Source organism: Amphiura filiformis, chromosome 17 (assembly GCF_039555335.1).
Source record: "Amphiura filiformis chromosome 17, Afil_fr2py, whole genome shotgun sequence".
Taxonomy (NCBI): domain Eukaryota; kingdom Metazoa; phylum Echinodermata; class Ophiuroidea; order Amphilepidida; family Amphiuridae; genus Amphiura; species Amphiura filiformis.
Genome location: NC_092644.1, coordinates 52,018,834 through 52,036,198, shown reverse-complemented (window position 1 = coordinate 52,036,198; position 17,365 = coordinate 52,018,834). Strand labels below are relative to the sequence as shown.

At 36.5% G+C, this 17,365-nt stretch overlaps 1 protein-coding gene across 2 annotated transcripts; it reads right to left on the bottom strand.

The window, feature by feature from the left end:
- Positions 1–8,391: 8,391 nt before the first annotated feature.
- LOC140137947 (uncharacterized) lies at positions 8,392–16,439 on the bottom strand. Of its 2 annotated transcripts, XM_072159758.1 has the most exons (9): positions 16,342–16,408; positions 16,139–16,226; positions 13,917–14,230; positions 13,550–13,688; positions 12,961–13,113; positions 12,424–12,552; positions 11,537–11,623; positions 11,034–11,115; positions 8,392–10,434 (listed from the first exon to the last, which is right to left on the bottom strand). In XM_072159758.1, exons 2-9 carry the CDS (start codon positions 16,197–16,199, stop codon positions 10,047–10,049), a joined length of 1,353 nt encoding a protein of 450 aa, XP_072015859.1. In that variant the 5' UTR covers positions 16,200–16,226; positions 16,342–16,408; the 3' UTR covers positions 8,392–10,046. The 2 variants fall into 2 exon arrangements, with proteins under 2 accessions (XP_072015859.1, XP_072015858.1); XM_072159757.1 differs by having other exon boundaries at positions 16,139–16,439.
- Between the last annotated feature and the right edge of the window lie 926 nt (positions 16,440–17,365).

The following is a 17,365-nucleotide window of genomic DNA, read 5'->3' as shown; positions in this document are numbered from 1 at the left end:
AGAATATGGGGAAACGAGAAGTACAGTTGTAGTGAAGCCATATTGAGTATAAGAGTAAGGTAACAATCAATTGTTGGAGGTTTGGCATTTTAAATAGTTTGTGCATGAAGTTAATAGTGCAGTGACCTTTGTTTATGTATTTACATGTGTCAGGTACTTTGATGAATCCTAAAAAAAGGGTACCATGTATTACTTGTTATTGTATAGGATGCTTTGATGAAATTCAAATAAAAAGTATTCTTTGTAATGTAAATCGTGAAACTTTATGTAAAATGATGTAATGCATTTAATCATAACAAGGTATTGTGTCATAATAAAGTATGGTAAGCCATTTGCGTCATAACAGCAGATAAAACACACTGTTGCTAATTGTTCAATTAAACAGCTGTGCATTTTAAAATCAAATCATTCCTTTCAGCCAGGTATGGTAAGCCATTTGTGACATAAACTGTTATTCATGTAGTAGATTAAGATGTATTTTGTAGAGTAAAAACTTTAATAAAACTTGTTAACAAAATAATAATATTCATTGTTTATTGTCTTTATAAGCCTGACCAGGATTCCTTTGACGGATACCTCGGTGTGTTCTGCCACACCAACTTACCCTGATGGTGGCAGTATTTCTGTTCGCATAAATCTGCGCTTTTAGAAACCAGTCTTCGCTACTTTTATTTTTTTACCCTAAAAGGAGGGGTGGCGCTGCTCCAATTAATTTGGCAAATCCGCTCGGCCATCAATCAAAAAAAGGGTAAGCCAGCGACCAACCCTGCGTCCCTTTCACAGTTCCGTGATGAAAATCGTGATGTTTTATTTAATCACTCTCGAAAAAAGTATTTCTTTTGTAGGCCTATTACTTTGTTTTGATGAAAATCGTGATGTTTTATTTCATCACGCTCTAAAACAAACGATTTCTTATGTATTACTTTGTTTCGTGATGAAAATCATGATGTTTTATTTCATCACTCACGAAAAATTGATTTCTTATGTATTACTTTGTTTCGTGATGAAAACCGTGATGTTTTATTTCATCATCACGCTCTAAAACAAACGATTTCTTATGCATTATATTTGTTTTGTGATGAAAATCGTGATGTTTTATTTCACCACGCTCTAAACAATAATTATAGTTAAATGCATTTTAAGAAAAAAATCTTATTAAAACAGTATGTTGTTTAGAAAAAATGTAGAAAGTGATGATGATGATGATGATGATGATGATGATGATGTCTCCAAAAGTGTCCCGGGTTTTTTTCTTGCCCTAAATCGTGCGTATCTATTAATAAGGCACTTCAATAATCAATAATCAGTCCCGTGACGGCCTCCACTAACTAGCTACTAACTTGGGTAATTGGGTTATGGGCGCTGAATTTCATGTTCACTGTCACTTACTCATCAGCGAAGTACGACCCTTTGTCAACCACCTACAGTGCCCAATTTCGGCATACTATGTAAGAAACTCATCATGATGATCGAACAGAGAGTACTTTAAATGTAGCTTGTACCGTTTTCGTGTGGCATTCTTCAGAAGTGAGCGGTCCGTTTACCAAAATTTTCGGTCAAATCTCCATTCAATTAACACGGGACGTTGGCTAGCTATGTCTTGCCCTCACTCACTATTTTACCAAAGTACGAATATTTCTGAGCATCTAACCTAGCTGTAATTTTAGGTCATGTTAGAGGAATATATTTGCTAGAAGTTTTTGAGAGTACTTTTAATATTGGCCGGTTATTTTTCACACATTGACGTTAACTAGACAAATGCCTATTCTTCTAACATGGCACGATTTGTACAGGTCACAGCTCAATGGTGAGAGCACTGTGTATTGTGTACACACTAAAAACTACGGGGTTATATTTTCCGTGGTCATTTTGAATTGACCACGTTTGGGGTTGTTTTGACCCTTCAAGGGGGTTGTACTGTTTTAATTTGACCACTTTCACGAGGTCATTTTAGCCACGACGAACGTGGTCAAAAACTTAGTGGTCATTTTGCCGATACCGTTGCGCATTGATATCAGTTTCAATCTTCCGCTTTGAAAATCTCAATTCATAAATGAGTTTAAACATGAGCTGCAATTAATGTTTGTTGATTAATAAATAAAACTAATTTTTTGACCGAAGTTACCAATTTGTCAACTTTATAATGACTTGCATTTCGGAACTATTTGCACACACGGTGTGCATCGGCTCACGTGGTCACATCAGCGCCATATTTGTTCTGATTGTGCAGCTCAGCGGATTGTCGTGTGTGCTTGTCTGCATGATGGAATATGAAAAGTTAGTTGAAAAGTGAGCCTGCAAGGATGCATAGACCCTTGTCTATGCACGCAGATTCATGATTCCAATTTCATGCTGTCGTGGCTGGTGTCTTGGCTGCAGTTGTTATAAGCTTATATCATGTAAGCTTATAATACGTGAACTGTCATAGGCGATGACTGACTGGGTGTGAGTGTGATACACAGATGCATTTTGCAGTTTGCTGTTTATGTAATGCTTTCTCTGTGCAGAAACACACTTATGTCCTGGTGGGACCAGCATGACCATAGGCCTACTAAAAAATCCAAACAACCCCTAAATGTGGTTATTGAGTAACCCTATAAAACAACCCTTTCAAATGGGTCATTTCATTTGACCCCGAAATGAGGTCATTAAGTAACCCAATAAGGCAACCCTTTTGAAGGGGTCATTTCATTTGACCCCGAAATGTGGTAATATTTTGACCCCAATGGGGTTACTATTTGACCCAAATACGTAGTCATGGCAATGACCCCGACCAATGGGGTCAAAATGACCCCGTTAGTGGTATGGTGTTTAGTTGATAACTATGCTGGGGTCAAAAATGACCCCGTTTGGGTCATTTTTTGACCCCGTAGTTTTAAGTGTGTATAGGAAAACGGACAGTAACTGCAGTATGCTATGTTAAGATTGGTGAGCTACTTACCAGGATTCTATACTATAGTATGCACTTGTATTACATGTAGGCCTACTTCCTAATATGTGAAAGCTACCAGTGGTCGAACCCCATTTATATTAGAATTAACCGACATAACGTTCTAACGTTCGCAAATCACATTAAAAACATTTAAAACCAGTGAACTACGTTTACTGTGAGCTACGTTACACACTCATTTACGCATCTTCAAAACTTCTATGAAATGGTGAAATCTGTTTTACATTTCACTCAAGTGACACTTTAGTTTGCTCAAGTTTTTATGACCTTGGATTGAGTAAAACAAGCCCATTTTGTAGTCGGTAACGTAGCTCACATTACATTGAGTTTTAGTGTTAATAAAATGTCCTTTAAAAGGAATAGGGTGGACAAATGAAAAACTGTCAAGAGAAATGAAAGAATGAATAAGTCTTCACAATTAAAAACAGGGAAAATATGACACAACATCAATTTCCAATGGGGAATAACACAAAACGTATAAACAAAGTGAAAGGAGTTTTTAACTTAATACGTTTATACGTTTGTTATTCCCCCATTGGAGGTTGTGTCATATTTTCCCTGATTTTAATCTTATCTATTGCTTATCCTTTGGTTCTCTGCTGGTCAGTTGGAACAGATTTTCCCTGTTTTTATATTAACCCTTCACATCATAACAAAAGACGTTTTATGTTAACATTTTATATAAAACATTGTTATAAAACTTTTGTAGATAATAGCTATTTAAAACATTTTCTTAATCATACCTAGAGTTTTTTGTGGCGCCCTCTACGGAGGCGCCACAATATAGGCATGATTTTGAGAGAAGCTTCTAATTTCACTCTTGCTAGATTGACTTCGCAATTGTTTTGCTAAAATTATGCCCAGCTCAGAAATAAAACCACAATTTGCTTGGATTTTATTTTATTGTTGTTTTCTGATATGCACGGGATAAAATGGTGAGCGTATATTCTTTGTTTAAAATACAAAATTAGGATTTATAAAAACACCAAATAAATCCTGACCTTTGTATGCGTTCAACCAGTTTACCGTGTGCCTTAGAACCCGATAGACGGTGACATTTGACCATACACTAGGATCCACAACATGCTCATCTATCATGGGAACAGTTCTTAAACCCTAATACATTTGTACATTCATCCTTTGAAAATATGGGTACACAAACTCATACTCTGCAAATTGAGGTCAAATTGTGCACTATGATTATGTAATTGAGGTTATTGGACTATGCCATTGGGATGAGACTCTTGTGGTCCATAGTGATAAGATCAAATAACGAGGCCTCTTAAACTGATGGCTTTTGTTTGCTAATTACCATAGAATCTATATAGCGGTTATTCATTGGATTAAGTAAATAACTAAATCCTGTTATCTACCCAGCAATGTTTGCTTATCTTAATAATTGTAACAAACTGTAGTGTACAAACAGAAAAGGCAAACAGACAGAAATTTAGAGTTTTAAATTAGAGAGTTGACAGGAAGTTGTAAGCCGAGTTAAATTGTTATGGATATGATTGGTGTAAGCGCGAAAATGTTGAATGTCAGATCAAAGTCATCCGAGGTGAATTAAGTAATGTCAATCACAAATTGTTACAGGTCATTTGAGGTGGACTAAGTTTATATTTGGATCATCTTCTACTCTTCCCTAGAAAAATCATTATAATACCAAATCTACACACCATGGATTTCACCATATCACGTCCAAGTTCACATTGGGCGCCACATTCCTTTTTTAAAGGATTTTTTATTATCATCAGATAGAAAGACTTCTGCTCATCTTCTCTGGTGAGACAACAGGTCTGGGCTATCTTTCCATATCAAAGTTTCAAAATCGGTCATATTTCCTCAATATATTGTTTTGAGGGGAAAAGTTTGATTTTACAATACCGTAAAACCCCGTCTACAAGCATATAGTGTGCTTCTGATGAAAGCTACATTAATCCAGTCGCCATTATGGAGTTTGAGCAAATAAATTACGGATCCAAGCATATACAAACAAGCATTATTTTAAGACCGATCAATTGTATTGGTATATTAACACTTGCTTCGAATTAATTAAGCTTTTATAAAAAAAAAACACTATATATGCTTGTAGACGGGGTTTTACGGTATTTCGATATTACTTTTTAACTTTCTAACTGTATTTCAAAGCGTCAAACTATATCATTATTTTGTCCCAACAAATATAATCCAGGGAATAAAATATTCATTCATAGGGGCCTATGTTTATTTATTTTATTCAACCTGGGCCATTTCTACTGGTGCTACACACATGCAGGACAGCTAGGGCTGCACATGCATTCTAATAATTTGTCTATAATACATTATACAAGCATCAGCAAGCACAATTTGTCACACGATTTGAAAAGTAAATAGCCTATGTATACACACTGAACGCAATGCACATACAATTAGCTATAAAGTACATAGCGAAGCTGTTAGCATAAAATTATGACCTTTATGACTTTAAATTCAGCCCAAAGATTAGGAAAACTAGCAAAACTGGAGACCGAAATAAGGAAAATATGGAGGTTGTCCAGAGGACAACTAAAGCATAAATTCTGCTTGTCCTCAAAACATTTTGGTTGTCCCCAAAATGTGTCATATTTTAAGAGGTAAAATATAGTGGTTGTCCTGAGGATAAGTACATATCTCAATAGTGTTGTCCCCAGTGATTTTTGGACAAGAGGACAAGAGGATAAGTGCTTATTTCGAACACTGAAATGTCTGTCTGGTACTGTTCAAATAAAGACATCTGCAAATCTTGCTGCAATTTCCGAATAGTATTTCTATTACTGAAATAATTATTTCTGTTATTTATTTTAAAACCAACACATTACTGCCTATGATGACTTTATCGTATTACTTAAATATCAAAATCAAGTAATAATTACAAAACTCGCTGTAAACTATTCACCTCTGTGGGTTTTTGGGTGTATATAACCAGCACGAATATTTTCTGCAACGCTGCATGTGAAAAGGTAGGTCAATAGTCAGACTATAGGGCGGGTGCGGCGTACCGCATCTCGCCCAAAAAGAGAGAGGGGAAGAGAGATATGGAATCCATACGATATGCAATACCATACGATTATTATCAATAAGCCTGGCAAAATTGTCTATTTGGGCCCCCGCCCCCCTAGTTTGGGCCCGCCCCATACAGGCTTACTATACTATAGGCTATGTTTAATATGAAAGTGAGTAGTTTGAAATAAACAAAATACCATCTCACAGTTTCAATTCACAATATTTGATAAAATATTGGGAAAATATTGAAAACCAAAATTAGTACGGTCACCTTTGGTGACTGAGATTCACAAGTTCTTTAGAAACATAAGATTTTGGCATCAAAATATCTTTATAAAAGAAAAGAGCGTATGGGTGGATCTCAGTTCATGCGCTTTATAGGAAAAAGCAGAGTGAAGGGGTGCAGTAAAGCATCAGTCACGTAAATAAGATGCGAAATGCACTTGACTCTACTCTTGAAGGATGGTGCGCCGTTGTCAGATATGTATCCGACTACTGATCTACTGAAGATAACTCAAATGCATGTAGTTATTTTGTCTCCTCAACGAGCAAGCATATTATTTCAAAACCGTGTTTATCTATACTGAAGATGAAGAAATTTCCAATAAGGCGGTCAGAAAAAAAAACATTCTAAAATGTCTATCTCGTTCAGGAGACAAAAAATGACAACATGCATTTTATTGGAGCTATTTTCAGCATAGAAAAAGCACATGAATTAAAAATTAAACCAAAGCAAAACGTCACAAAATTTGACAATTTAATTTGATCTTTGATTTTCTTTTGGTAAGCCTATAATTATGTTGCATCCATGTGTTTTTCCTACCTACTGAAGATAACTCAAATGAAATGGATGTTGTCATTTTATCTCCTCAACGGGATTTGAAAACCATGTTAGTGGTGACATCTACTGAAAACAAAGAAATTTACAATATGGCGATAAAAATAAACGAAGCATTCGCGAATTCGATCTTCAGTAGATATAGCACCAGTAGGCTAAAAATGGCAATATGCATTTTATATATTTGCGCTATCTTCAGTAGATACAGGGTGAGTAAAAAAAAAGTGCAATTAGAGAAAAGAATCCATTTTTATTAAAAAACCGAGTTGAAACTTTTAGGTTTGAAAACATTCTATATATGTGACCCGTCACATCGAAACACGGCAGTTGTCGTCAAAAATGAACTTATAGATTTCTTTACCAGACTAAAGGACTGCATCGAAACACGGCAGTTGTCGTCAAAAATGAACTTATAGGTTTCTTTACCAGACTAAAGGACTGCTTTTAAGCTTTAAAATGACACCTCTTCCATTGATATCGTATGTAGAATGGCGATTTTATGTGACAAATAAAATTCAAAATCCTTATTATTTTCTTTATTTTTCGGGACACATTTTCTTTATTATCTTTAAATGTGGGTTTCCGACAACTGCCGTGTTTCGATGTAATGGGTCACATATGATATATTCATCAGCAACCTTGTGTGAGAAATAAAGGAATTAGCACTTACCGTTTTGTTTTTATGACACATTTTATAGCGATACCCAATTTTAATGTTTGTCCAAGAGACATCTAAAATTTTAATGTCAGCGCACTCTGTGTAAGGCAGACTTCCATTGCCATTTTCTTAACCTCATTGGCATTGAAATCAAATGGAGCACCCAAAGTGTTATTGCCCTTGGTCTTTTTTAAGGAAAAGAAACATTATTTGTTGTTATTTTCATTTTACCTTTACTTTAAAGATGCTTATTCTCAATCAAAAACATACAAATTTGTAGGCGGGTTTTTCAAATGTCAAAATAAAATGCGCACAAAGTGAAGTGGAGTGAATTACAAAATGTCCAGTAAGTTGGACATACTGGGATTAAAAACTGGAGTTGGAGTCGAGTGAGGTGTGAAGGACTTAAAAGTAATGTTAGAAAGTTTGTTTGAACAGAAAAAAAGAACTTAAAATAAGGCAAAAATCAACCTTTTTTAAGTTGATGTCAGTTTCAGAGCTAATACCTTTACCGTGCATTGTGTGCCCTCATTCAAAATGCATGGTATCTCGTGGACAAATAACGAAATTGGGTATCGCAGCAAAAGGATTTATAAAAATTAAACGGTAGAAGCGATTCACTTCCTATTTTCACAGAAGGTGACTTTTGAGTGAGGCATTTATAACATTTTTCAATAATGGGAAAGTTTGACTTGGTTATTGCATAAATATCGATTCTTTGCCCTATATTGCACTTTTTTTTACTCACTCTGTAGAAAAAAAACCCATGAATTTCAAAGCAAAATCTTGCAACACTCAGCAGAAAAAATGACAACCAACACGCATTTTTACATGAGCTATCAGCAGTTGATAGCAAAAACACACGAATTCAACACATGCATTAAATAAAAAGCAACAGATAGAGAAATGCAATGGCTTTATTTCAAAGTTTATTCCAGCGTCATACATAGGACATACGGTATTCCGTTTTGAGATATTTTAATGTTAATATTCACCATGTAAATAAATTATAAAAACAGGAGGTTGTTTTTTACGCAATCACTCGCGACAATCGATCAATCTTCAGTAGTAGACTGGTTCTATTTTGGAAATAATTATGTGCTTATTTAGACATATAGCGGTAAGTTCCCGAAGCTAAAAACCAAATTATTTTGGTTAATTCCAGTATAATTATGTTGAATTCAAAAATGTTGTCTGCCAAGCTTTATTGCAACACTGTGACCCGTTAAAAAGACACCCAACCCCCCTACATGCTCATATGGGGGTAAAAATTTAACATGCTCCAAATTCACTAAAAAACACGTCAAATTATTTGTCTTAGGATCACGTAAATGTAACATATTTGCGCAAACGTATTGCTAGGAACACGATTTTTCCAAAATAGAACCAGTCTATAGAGAAACAAAATACACTTACAACGCTAGTCTCATGCTGGCTATTGTTATACAAGGAAGGCCCACTCAGTCATTTAATTAGGCTATTAACCCTAACACTGACCCATGCTTTTTGATATCGGAAGTCAAAGAAGATCCGAATTTTTCAAGAAGAAGAAGAATTTTTGACTTGCCAACCACACGATCGCGGATCGGTAGCTGCACGGGTTATTGCTGCCCGGCCAGCAATTCCGTGAGCATATCACACTTAGGGTGATTGCGTCATCGCAGACCCTGGGATTCATGCATGCGCAAAATTTTTCATCGTGGTATTTTGTGGTATTTACAGGGGTTAGGGTTAAAGCGATCGAATTCGGTGTTGAAATGAGCGAAATTTCGCGTTACACCTTTTCACGTTAAAATTAATTTTCTTGGTCAAATTACAAGTAAAAATTTTCATTTTTTCGAGTGGTTAAGGCACATGTCTCGTAAACCTGAGGTCCTGGGTTCGATGCCCAGGCGGGATCGCTTTTTCTGCTTGTCTCCTTTAGTATTATTTGAGACGGCGAACCTGGTAAAAAAACATGTTTATTTATATAATTCCCGTCGATCATACCACTGTTTTCCGTGTTATGCCGGTAGCTTTATTATTTTAAAGACCGTGTTAGTGCCAGTGGTGCTATCTAAGCTTATCTAGGCTATACTGAAGACAAACGAATTTCCAATATGGCTGTCAAAAATAAACGTTTTTAAAGCAAGCCGAAAATAAAATGCCACTTCTAGGTTGCATTTATTTGCAATTCAATGAATCAAAATTTGGTATTATTTTTGCCTTTGTCATTCTATAATGTCAAGGACTTCCGGATCCCCACAATGACAAGCCCATGTACTCATATGTACCAGCCCACCCTGTTATTGCGATATATATAATAGGCCTACTCGCCTATATTGCGCATAACAGGTTGGGAACAGGGCAACTTCTGCGTTCTAACTTTTCGCCCACTACTATACTCAGCATTTTATAAAGTGACTCATGAAAAAATAATATGATACTAGGCGCAGGCAGGCCTAATTTGAAGTATCTTCATTAATCACCGGCGATGATTATGCAATGTATAGTTCCTGGGACATGCTTAGAACGTTTTTCCAAGCTTCCATGGCTATGTCCATGATAGTATTATAGAATTGTAAATCACTGTGATAATATTAATTATCGACGGCATACAAGTGATCATCCTCCCCATCTGACATGTTGTTAGCTTGCGTTATCTCGGATGTGGCACTCTGTGAAGTACTTGTGACATATGCTGCTTGCTGCCCGTTGCGTAGGCCTTCAGCAGAAACTGGTCCAGGCATAGTTGGCTCATAAGGTCCCAACAGCTGCATGACTTGCTTACCCTTCCCTTGAACCGGGGCTGAAACTGGTCCAGGCATAGCTGGCTCATAAGGGCCCAATTGCTGCATGACTTGTACTTGTTTGCCCTTCCCCGTAACAGGGGTTGAAACTGGTGCAGGCGTAGTCGGCTCATAAGGACCTATTTGTTGAATTACTTCTACATGCTTAACCTCCTCTCTAGATGACGATGACCGTTTCCTAAACAAAGAGTAATAATAATTAAGGCATGTTTAAATAGACCATTATAAAATCTGGTGAATCAAATTCGCGAGAACAGCTTAAAATTGCCAGTTTTTAGGCTAAAATGAGCAAATACGAGGTTCATTTGGTCAGAAACTCACATACAGGCGTCAACATGAAGGGATGACTGTATTGACAATCCCAATCCCCCTTAAACATGTTAAACAAACGTCGAGAAGAACTGCTAAACCCCAAACATATAATTATTTGCCAGGTATCACTCCAATTATTTAAGTTCTACTCAGTATAGTAGATCTACTCATGCTCATCATTATCCATTCATTTTTGTAATTTTGTGATTTTTGCCATAAAAGCGGGGTGGGGGGGCAACCCTTTGGATGAAGTAGAACTACCTCTGATGATCGTGACAAAGCAGCAAGTGATGCAGCTAGCATGAAACCAAAGCTCACCAGCATGCCAAAATCGCCACTGTATAGGCCAGGCTTTAGGATAAGCTCAAAATCCAACCCTTTTTCGCTGTTTTATATCGCGCATGCATAGCACTTTTATACTGACGAGTTAAAAACTTTTAAAAGTGGAAAAAATCTTGAACGTACCTTTGGCGTAACCAAACTATTACAACTATCAATATAATGAAGACGAGAAGAAGCACGCACACTACAGCCGCAGCAACATAACCTTTGTTAATAAAAGAAATAATACCGTATAAAAATTTTAATCATTGATGATGAAAATGCTCTCTATTTACTAATTTCACACTATTTTTTGTAACTCCATTAAAAGTTTAACGGATCTTTTTGTTTCAGATCAAATTTACATTAGCGAATTTTCATATTCGGCTGTATGTAGAATCTGATACAAAATTGTGACATTTACCACAACAACTTTTGGATAGTTGCCGGTCAAGTTATAGAGATTTGTGAAGGCAAGTATAGGACTATGGAAATGGTAGGCCTACATCATCATTTTTATAGCCCAACCATACCAACGATCCGACAAGTCGAGGGACATACAGGTCAAGCTTTTTGATATCGGTTCTGACATTAAATTGTATGATACATTAAAATTTAAAAAGTCGTCGTGGACGTAGAATATTTACCTGATGATAGGCCTGCTCCTGTTCTTGCGCCAACAAAAGCGGCTCCTTCAACTAGCGACACATTTGGTTTTTGTGAGGAAACAGTCTCTATAAATAGTTGGTGATCAAAAATGATAAAATTGTGTTATGTGCGTAGCTTAGTTTCCCTTAGGACGTCACATTGATATCAAACTTACTCAGACAAAAATCTATATACCTATAATCAAATATTTGTATGCAATAAGTTCTTCATAAATGTGGTTGGATTACTTATATATCCCCATTTCCCACATAATCATATATGTTAAAGGACTTTGACCAGGCCTCAATGTTTTTGTGGATTTGACCACAGTTATATTTAAAAGTCTTTGTCAAAATGTTGTTTTCTGAGTTTGTGCCCTATAACAGGATGCCAATTGAAACTAATTCGGAAATACGCGGCAACTTATTACCGGAAGAAAGTCCCAATAACCCCATGAGTGCATGATCCTGTATGCATAGTTCAAAGAGTACGGTAGTCTAGTCAGAGTCATCATAATATTTATCATTAATTAAGGAAATCATATAGTCCTGAAACAGGTTTAAACCATTCAATTTCTTAATACAAAACAAACAGTCCGTCAAAGTTGAGACGTCGGTATTTTCCCTCTTTATCATAGGAGGTTTTCATGTTTAGGATGCTTTGGTTGAAAGAGTGATGGGAAGTAATATAGACCGTACTGGCATGATCGTTTTTAAAACTGAAAAGTTACTTGATAATCTGTGCTTCCTCTATGGAAGACGTGTCCCTCAACATCCCACACAGGGGATGTAGTCTTCCATAGGGGGTGGGAGCCGGGGGTGGGAGGTGTATACTGTATGGAATTTAACAGGAATATCCCAATTAACAAAATATCGAGCCTACCTACCCTTGGTAGTAGCGAGCGGCGTCCTAAATGGTGTTTTTGTCGAGACATCATTTGCGGGAGCCCAAGCTTTAATGCCGATACGGTTACCTTTCCTTAATCTTAATGTTGTTGGTTTTGGTGATGACTGCACTGTAAGAACAAGAATTGTGCATTAAGCTTTCTTTGTTTTATTTTATTCAATAAAAAGGTATATTTTACTTGCAGGTGACAAGAATACAAATTATGATCGTGCCGGAGCTGAGGAAGGGACACTTCCCAAATGACCAGAGGGATATCACAACACCTGTTTTTGAACCACGCCTTTCCGAAAGACCCTAATATATACTTTTAAGGGAGTGCTTAAACACCCTTGATTTTGATAAGTTCGGTTCTAAACACCCAAATTACTCATTAATGTTTTTCAAAACGATTTTCAAGCCAATGCACCCTTGATTTTGAGCATGTTGAGGGCTGGTGCCCGGCCCGTAATCTGCACCGAATAGTGATTAATGATCTTAAGTTGAAATTACCATATTTGAAACAAGCAAGCAGACTTACATTTGCTGGATGTTGTCCTTATCCTGGATGTTGTCCTTATCCTGGATGCTCTGGTAATGATTACCTTACTTGAAGTGATTTCAATGACAGGAGACGTTCTGGGTTTGCGTGTCGTCGTTGTCACTTTGGCCGGGAGTTTGGGAACTTCAGACACTTCAATAACAGAGCAATATGATGGATGAAGATTATATACAAAAACTGAGTCTTAATACTAGATCAAACTATATATGATCTGCAACTGACGATTGAACGATTATACTTTGCAGAGAAGGCATCTTCAAAGTCCTTAGTGAAACATTTTCGGGGAAAATTTTTCGCGCGCATTTGTGTACCATAAGGTGATTCTGGGTGCCAGTCACGCCATTATACTTCATCATGAAATGTCCAACCCATGAGAAATACCATGAAATACTCAAGAGATTTCATGCTGAAAGATGCGTTTACTTTAAAAAAATGTGCTCTACATTTAATTCATAGCTATTCATAATGCTCCAGGACAAAACGCTCAATGGAGATCACATCCACCAAGTTTCAAGACACCCAACAATATAAATTCAGTAAAGCTCAGATATAAAATAAACAAACATACCTTCACATCCATATAATTCAAATCGTAGAGAACATCGGTTTTTACAGGCAATCGGCTCAATTCGAATAAACCGTAGGCGTACAGGCGTTAGAAAGACATGGAATACCGGGGTATTACGATTGTGATTTCCATGAAAAACCTGCAATAAAAATAACACAATCTTATTGCATCATTGTAGATGACAACCGGTAAGAAAGATCCTAATTCCGAAAGCAACTATCATATACATGTAGTTTCTTCTTCATCTTCATCTCATTCTACTCCTCCTCTCTAGTCCTCTTCGCGTTCTATACTTCTCCATCATCTTCGCCCCATTTTTTCAGTCTAGAACATCAAAATTCAAGGATATGGTGCAAAAAAGTCATACCCTTTCGTCATATTCTTCATCTGTGATATACTGCCATTCTTCAGGTTCTTCTTCCTCAATGCTATAAGACACCATATATCTTGTAACACATTCAGCTTCTTCCCCATCCTGCCTTCCTTGGGTGGATATACCAGCTACATAGACAGGTCGTCGAAAGTCAACTTCAATCCACTCATCTGACTCCGATTCGGCTCGCCATGCACTGTAACCCTGCAGACGCGCTTTATGTGCATGGTCGTTGTTTGAAGAAGCTGATATTTGATGGTTCGTGATTCTGCCATCTGTCATCCCCAGTTGAGCAGTGCATTGGTGTACTATTCAATATTATTTAAAGAAGGAGAAAAAAACGTAGTGGTTTCAGGACTAAGGGCAGTCATAAGTTCACGAAACAAGGTATACATGTACTTGAAATTTATTGCTCAAGCCAAATATGAAATATCACTTTCTACCTTGGTCACTGCAACCTCAAGGGTCACGGCAACCTCAAGGCACAATTACCCTTGAAACCAGCACTTGAAGAGAAGACTACCGAATGCCCTATCATGCGGCCACTCTTCTTCAGTGAAGGCTCACAATCACAGCAAGATAATTATATGAATGAAGGACCGCGAAATTCAAAATTAGGTTTCATTAACTGGGAGCCATTCTGAATTATAAAAATGGTTATTTGATTTATAATTGGAGCAATAATGTTGTTAATGACAGCTTGATATAGCATGATAGGATAAACTGAGCATTAGAGGTGCCTATAATCAGAGAACAGCATCAATTCAGCCACCAGTCTTCTTCACTTAATGGCTTGCTCCAATTTTATCATCAAACTATATATTCTGTACTTGTTTCCTTGAAAATATGGGTGAAGATCTTGTGCAATGTGGCTGAGTGTTGTTAATCTATAGGAATAAGGGGATGCGCTTCCCTGAACGGACATGATGAATGCATATTTAGCCAATCGTACATTATTTTAAAACTTATCTCGGTCTTTATTCTAGATGTATTGTATAGGGCCTATGGAGGTGTGCCAATTCTGTCAACTGGTATCAATCTTGTGCACTAAGATTTTGGGACACCCAGATGATGTCTGAAATACCCAAATGTCAATAGATCTGTATTGAAAATATTTTAAACACAGATGTCATATTTTGTGGCTATCTTATCTTTCTTGTTTGGCTCATCATACATTGTATATTCATTATCAAGACCTTAATATCAGCATCCATGTGCATAATAGTATATCATGTCAGTCTTTTGGACCTTGGATGATCTTCACGAGTTTTCTTTACATCCATGATCTCGAAGGAGAAGCTTGCTCTAGTTCAATTTAAATAAGCACCCGTTTGCCCCATGATTAAATGTTGCTAGATATTTGGTCGATCCTTCATGTATAATTATTTCAGTCGTGTAAGCTAATCCTAACCCTAACCCTAATCATTACCCTAATCCTAACCCTAAACTAACCCTAACCTTATCCCTAACCCTAATTTCGTGTAAAATTACATGAAGGAATAACCAGATATTTATACTTGAAATTACAAAATTTTCTATTCGATCCTTCAAAGCCTTCTAACCCTTTGCAGAAGTACTTGCGAGAAAACCGGGATATTACAGCATGTCGAGTTATAGCCTAAAAGTAATACTGATTTTTTTTTTATTGGCATAGCCTATAGATCTACATCCTCTGTGCATAAAATCAGTCACCGATAATGTGCTATTATTGTGCATGAGGGGACGAGTTCGAGCCCAGGCAGTGACGTTAGTTTGTGTAAAAGAAAAACACTTCATTTGAAGGGGGGGGGGGTAAAAGTGCAAAATGTGGGTGAATTTTTTGCGATTCTTTTAATCTGACGGGGAGGGGATGAGATAACTCTTAATTGCTTTGCATTTTCGGAAAAAATAGGGGGATTTCGGTGATTATTTTATTGTTCCGATTGCTGGGGCAGAGATAGGGCACTCACGGAGTAGGCCTATAGGGCGTGCGCATAGGCCTAACCGTAGCTGTGATTTGTCACGTGATTTCTGGAATGGGACCACTTGCTCAGTAACAATCTGTAAAGTGTAGGCCTACAAAATGATGCGGGCTTGGCATAACGCGCACTATAAATCACTATTTCTGTAGGCATTCATTATGTATTCCTATATATTTAAATAATTACATGAACAGCTTTTTTTTTTTTTAACTTATAAGGGCATAGGCCTATAATCATAATATAAAATTCACTTACCGTCAATAGAGCATACATCGCCAGCATAACTCAAAACTAACATCCATATGACAGCAATCATGGTAATAATCCTTTCTGCTTCAAATTACTTTAAAAAATACCAAACAACATGTATTATTACCCTTCAATTTCTTCCTTTTGAATGTATAGGCCTACTTGTCATATCACAACTTCACTACAATATCGATACCTATCCAACTTACAAATAAGTCACTTCAGGGCCTACATTTATAAATAGCCTGCCCAATAGTGCCATGGCCTACAACCGCCTTGGGTGAATTGCAATAGTCAATTGTACATTGCAAACTTGCGGAAGTGTAGGCTATACAAGTAGGAGGAAAGGTTGAAACTTTTTAAATTGTTGGTATTTGGAATAGGTGAAATACACTTAAGCCTAAAGCCTAATACTAGTCAGCATGCAGGTTTGGTACTGGTATTATTGTATAGGTAGAAAATTAAATTTATAACACAAATAAGGGGAGCTTACGAGCCTCCATGGTAATGGTAACAGAAAGCACACAACATTTTGGTTTTTTGGCTGCCGTAATTCTCTTTTCTTTACCATACCCACCTAGAATTGACCAAATCTGGTTGACATTCTTAGGAGAGTAAAATTAATTATCAATGAATCTTAACAAATTAAAAATTCATGTAGGCATATAACTAAATTATTAAGATACGAGGGTTATTCAATAAAAAATTCCTTTAAAAAAGGAATGGGGCGCCCAATGTGAGCTTGGACGTGATATGGTGAATTCCATGGTGTAGATTTGGTATTATAATGATTTTTCTAGGGATTTTCTGAATGAATTGAATTGTCAAATAATGTCATGAAAACTTTATTTGTGAACGGATTTTCATCGTTGACAAAACAAAATGTATGTTTAATATATCAATTATTTCAATGAGAGCAGTTCCATTAACTTCCATAAATAATCACAGAGTATTATCTGTTTACAAAATAAGCGGTTTTTTAATTGTATATTCAGATTTAATTAGCGTGCAATTATTATTATCAGTACTACTAAAAAAACATGGCCTTGCTCATGTTTACACTGTATAGTCACTGCCTTGTTTGATCTTAGGCCAATAAAAAAATTGTTTGCTTGCCCTCAAATGAATTTTCAAAATTGGGTCGGTCGACCGTCGGGATTTTTTTTTTCCTTCTTTTTCTTTTTTTTTTATTACTAGCAAACTCTACTGTTTGTATTAATTAAGGTTCAAAAT

Coding starts and splice junctions, on each gene's coding strand:
- LOC140137947 (XM_072159757.1), bottom strand. CDS start 16,199: ATGATTGCTGTCATATGGATGTTAGTTTTGAGTTATGCTGGCGATGTA. Junction 11,116..11,536: donor AGGAGCAGGCCTATCATCAG/GTAAATATTCTA, acceptor TTATTAACAAAG/GTTATGTTGCTGCGGCTGTA. Junction 10,435..11,033: donor ATAGTTTGGTTACGCCAAAG/GTACGTTCAAGA, acceptor CTCTTTGTTTAG/GAAACGGTCATCGTCATCTA.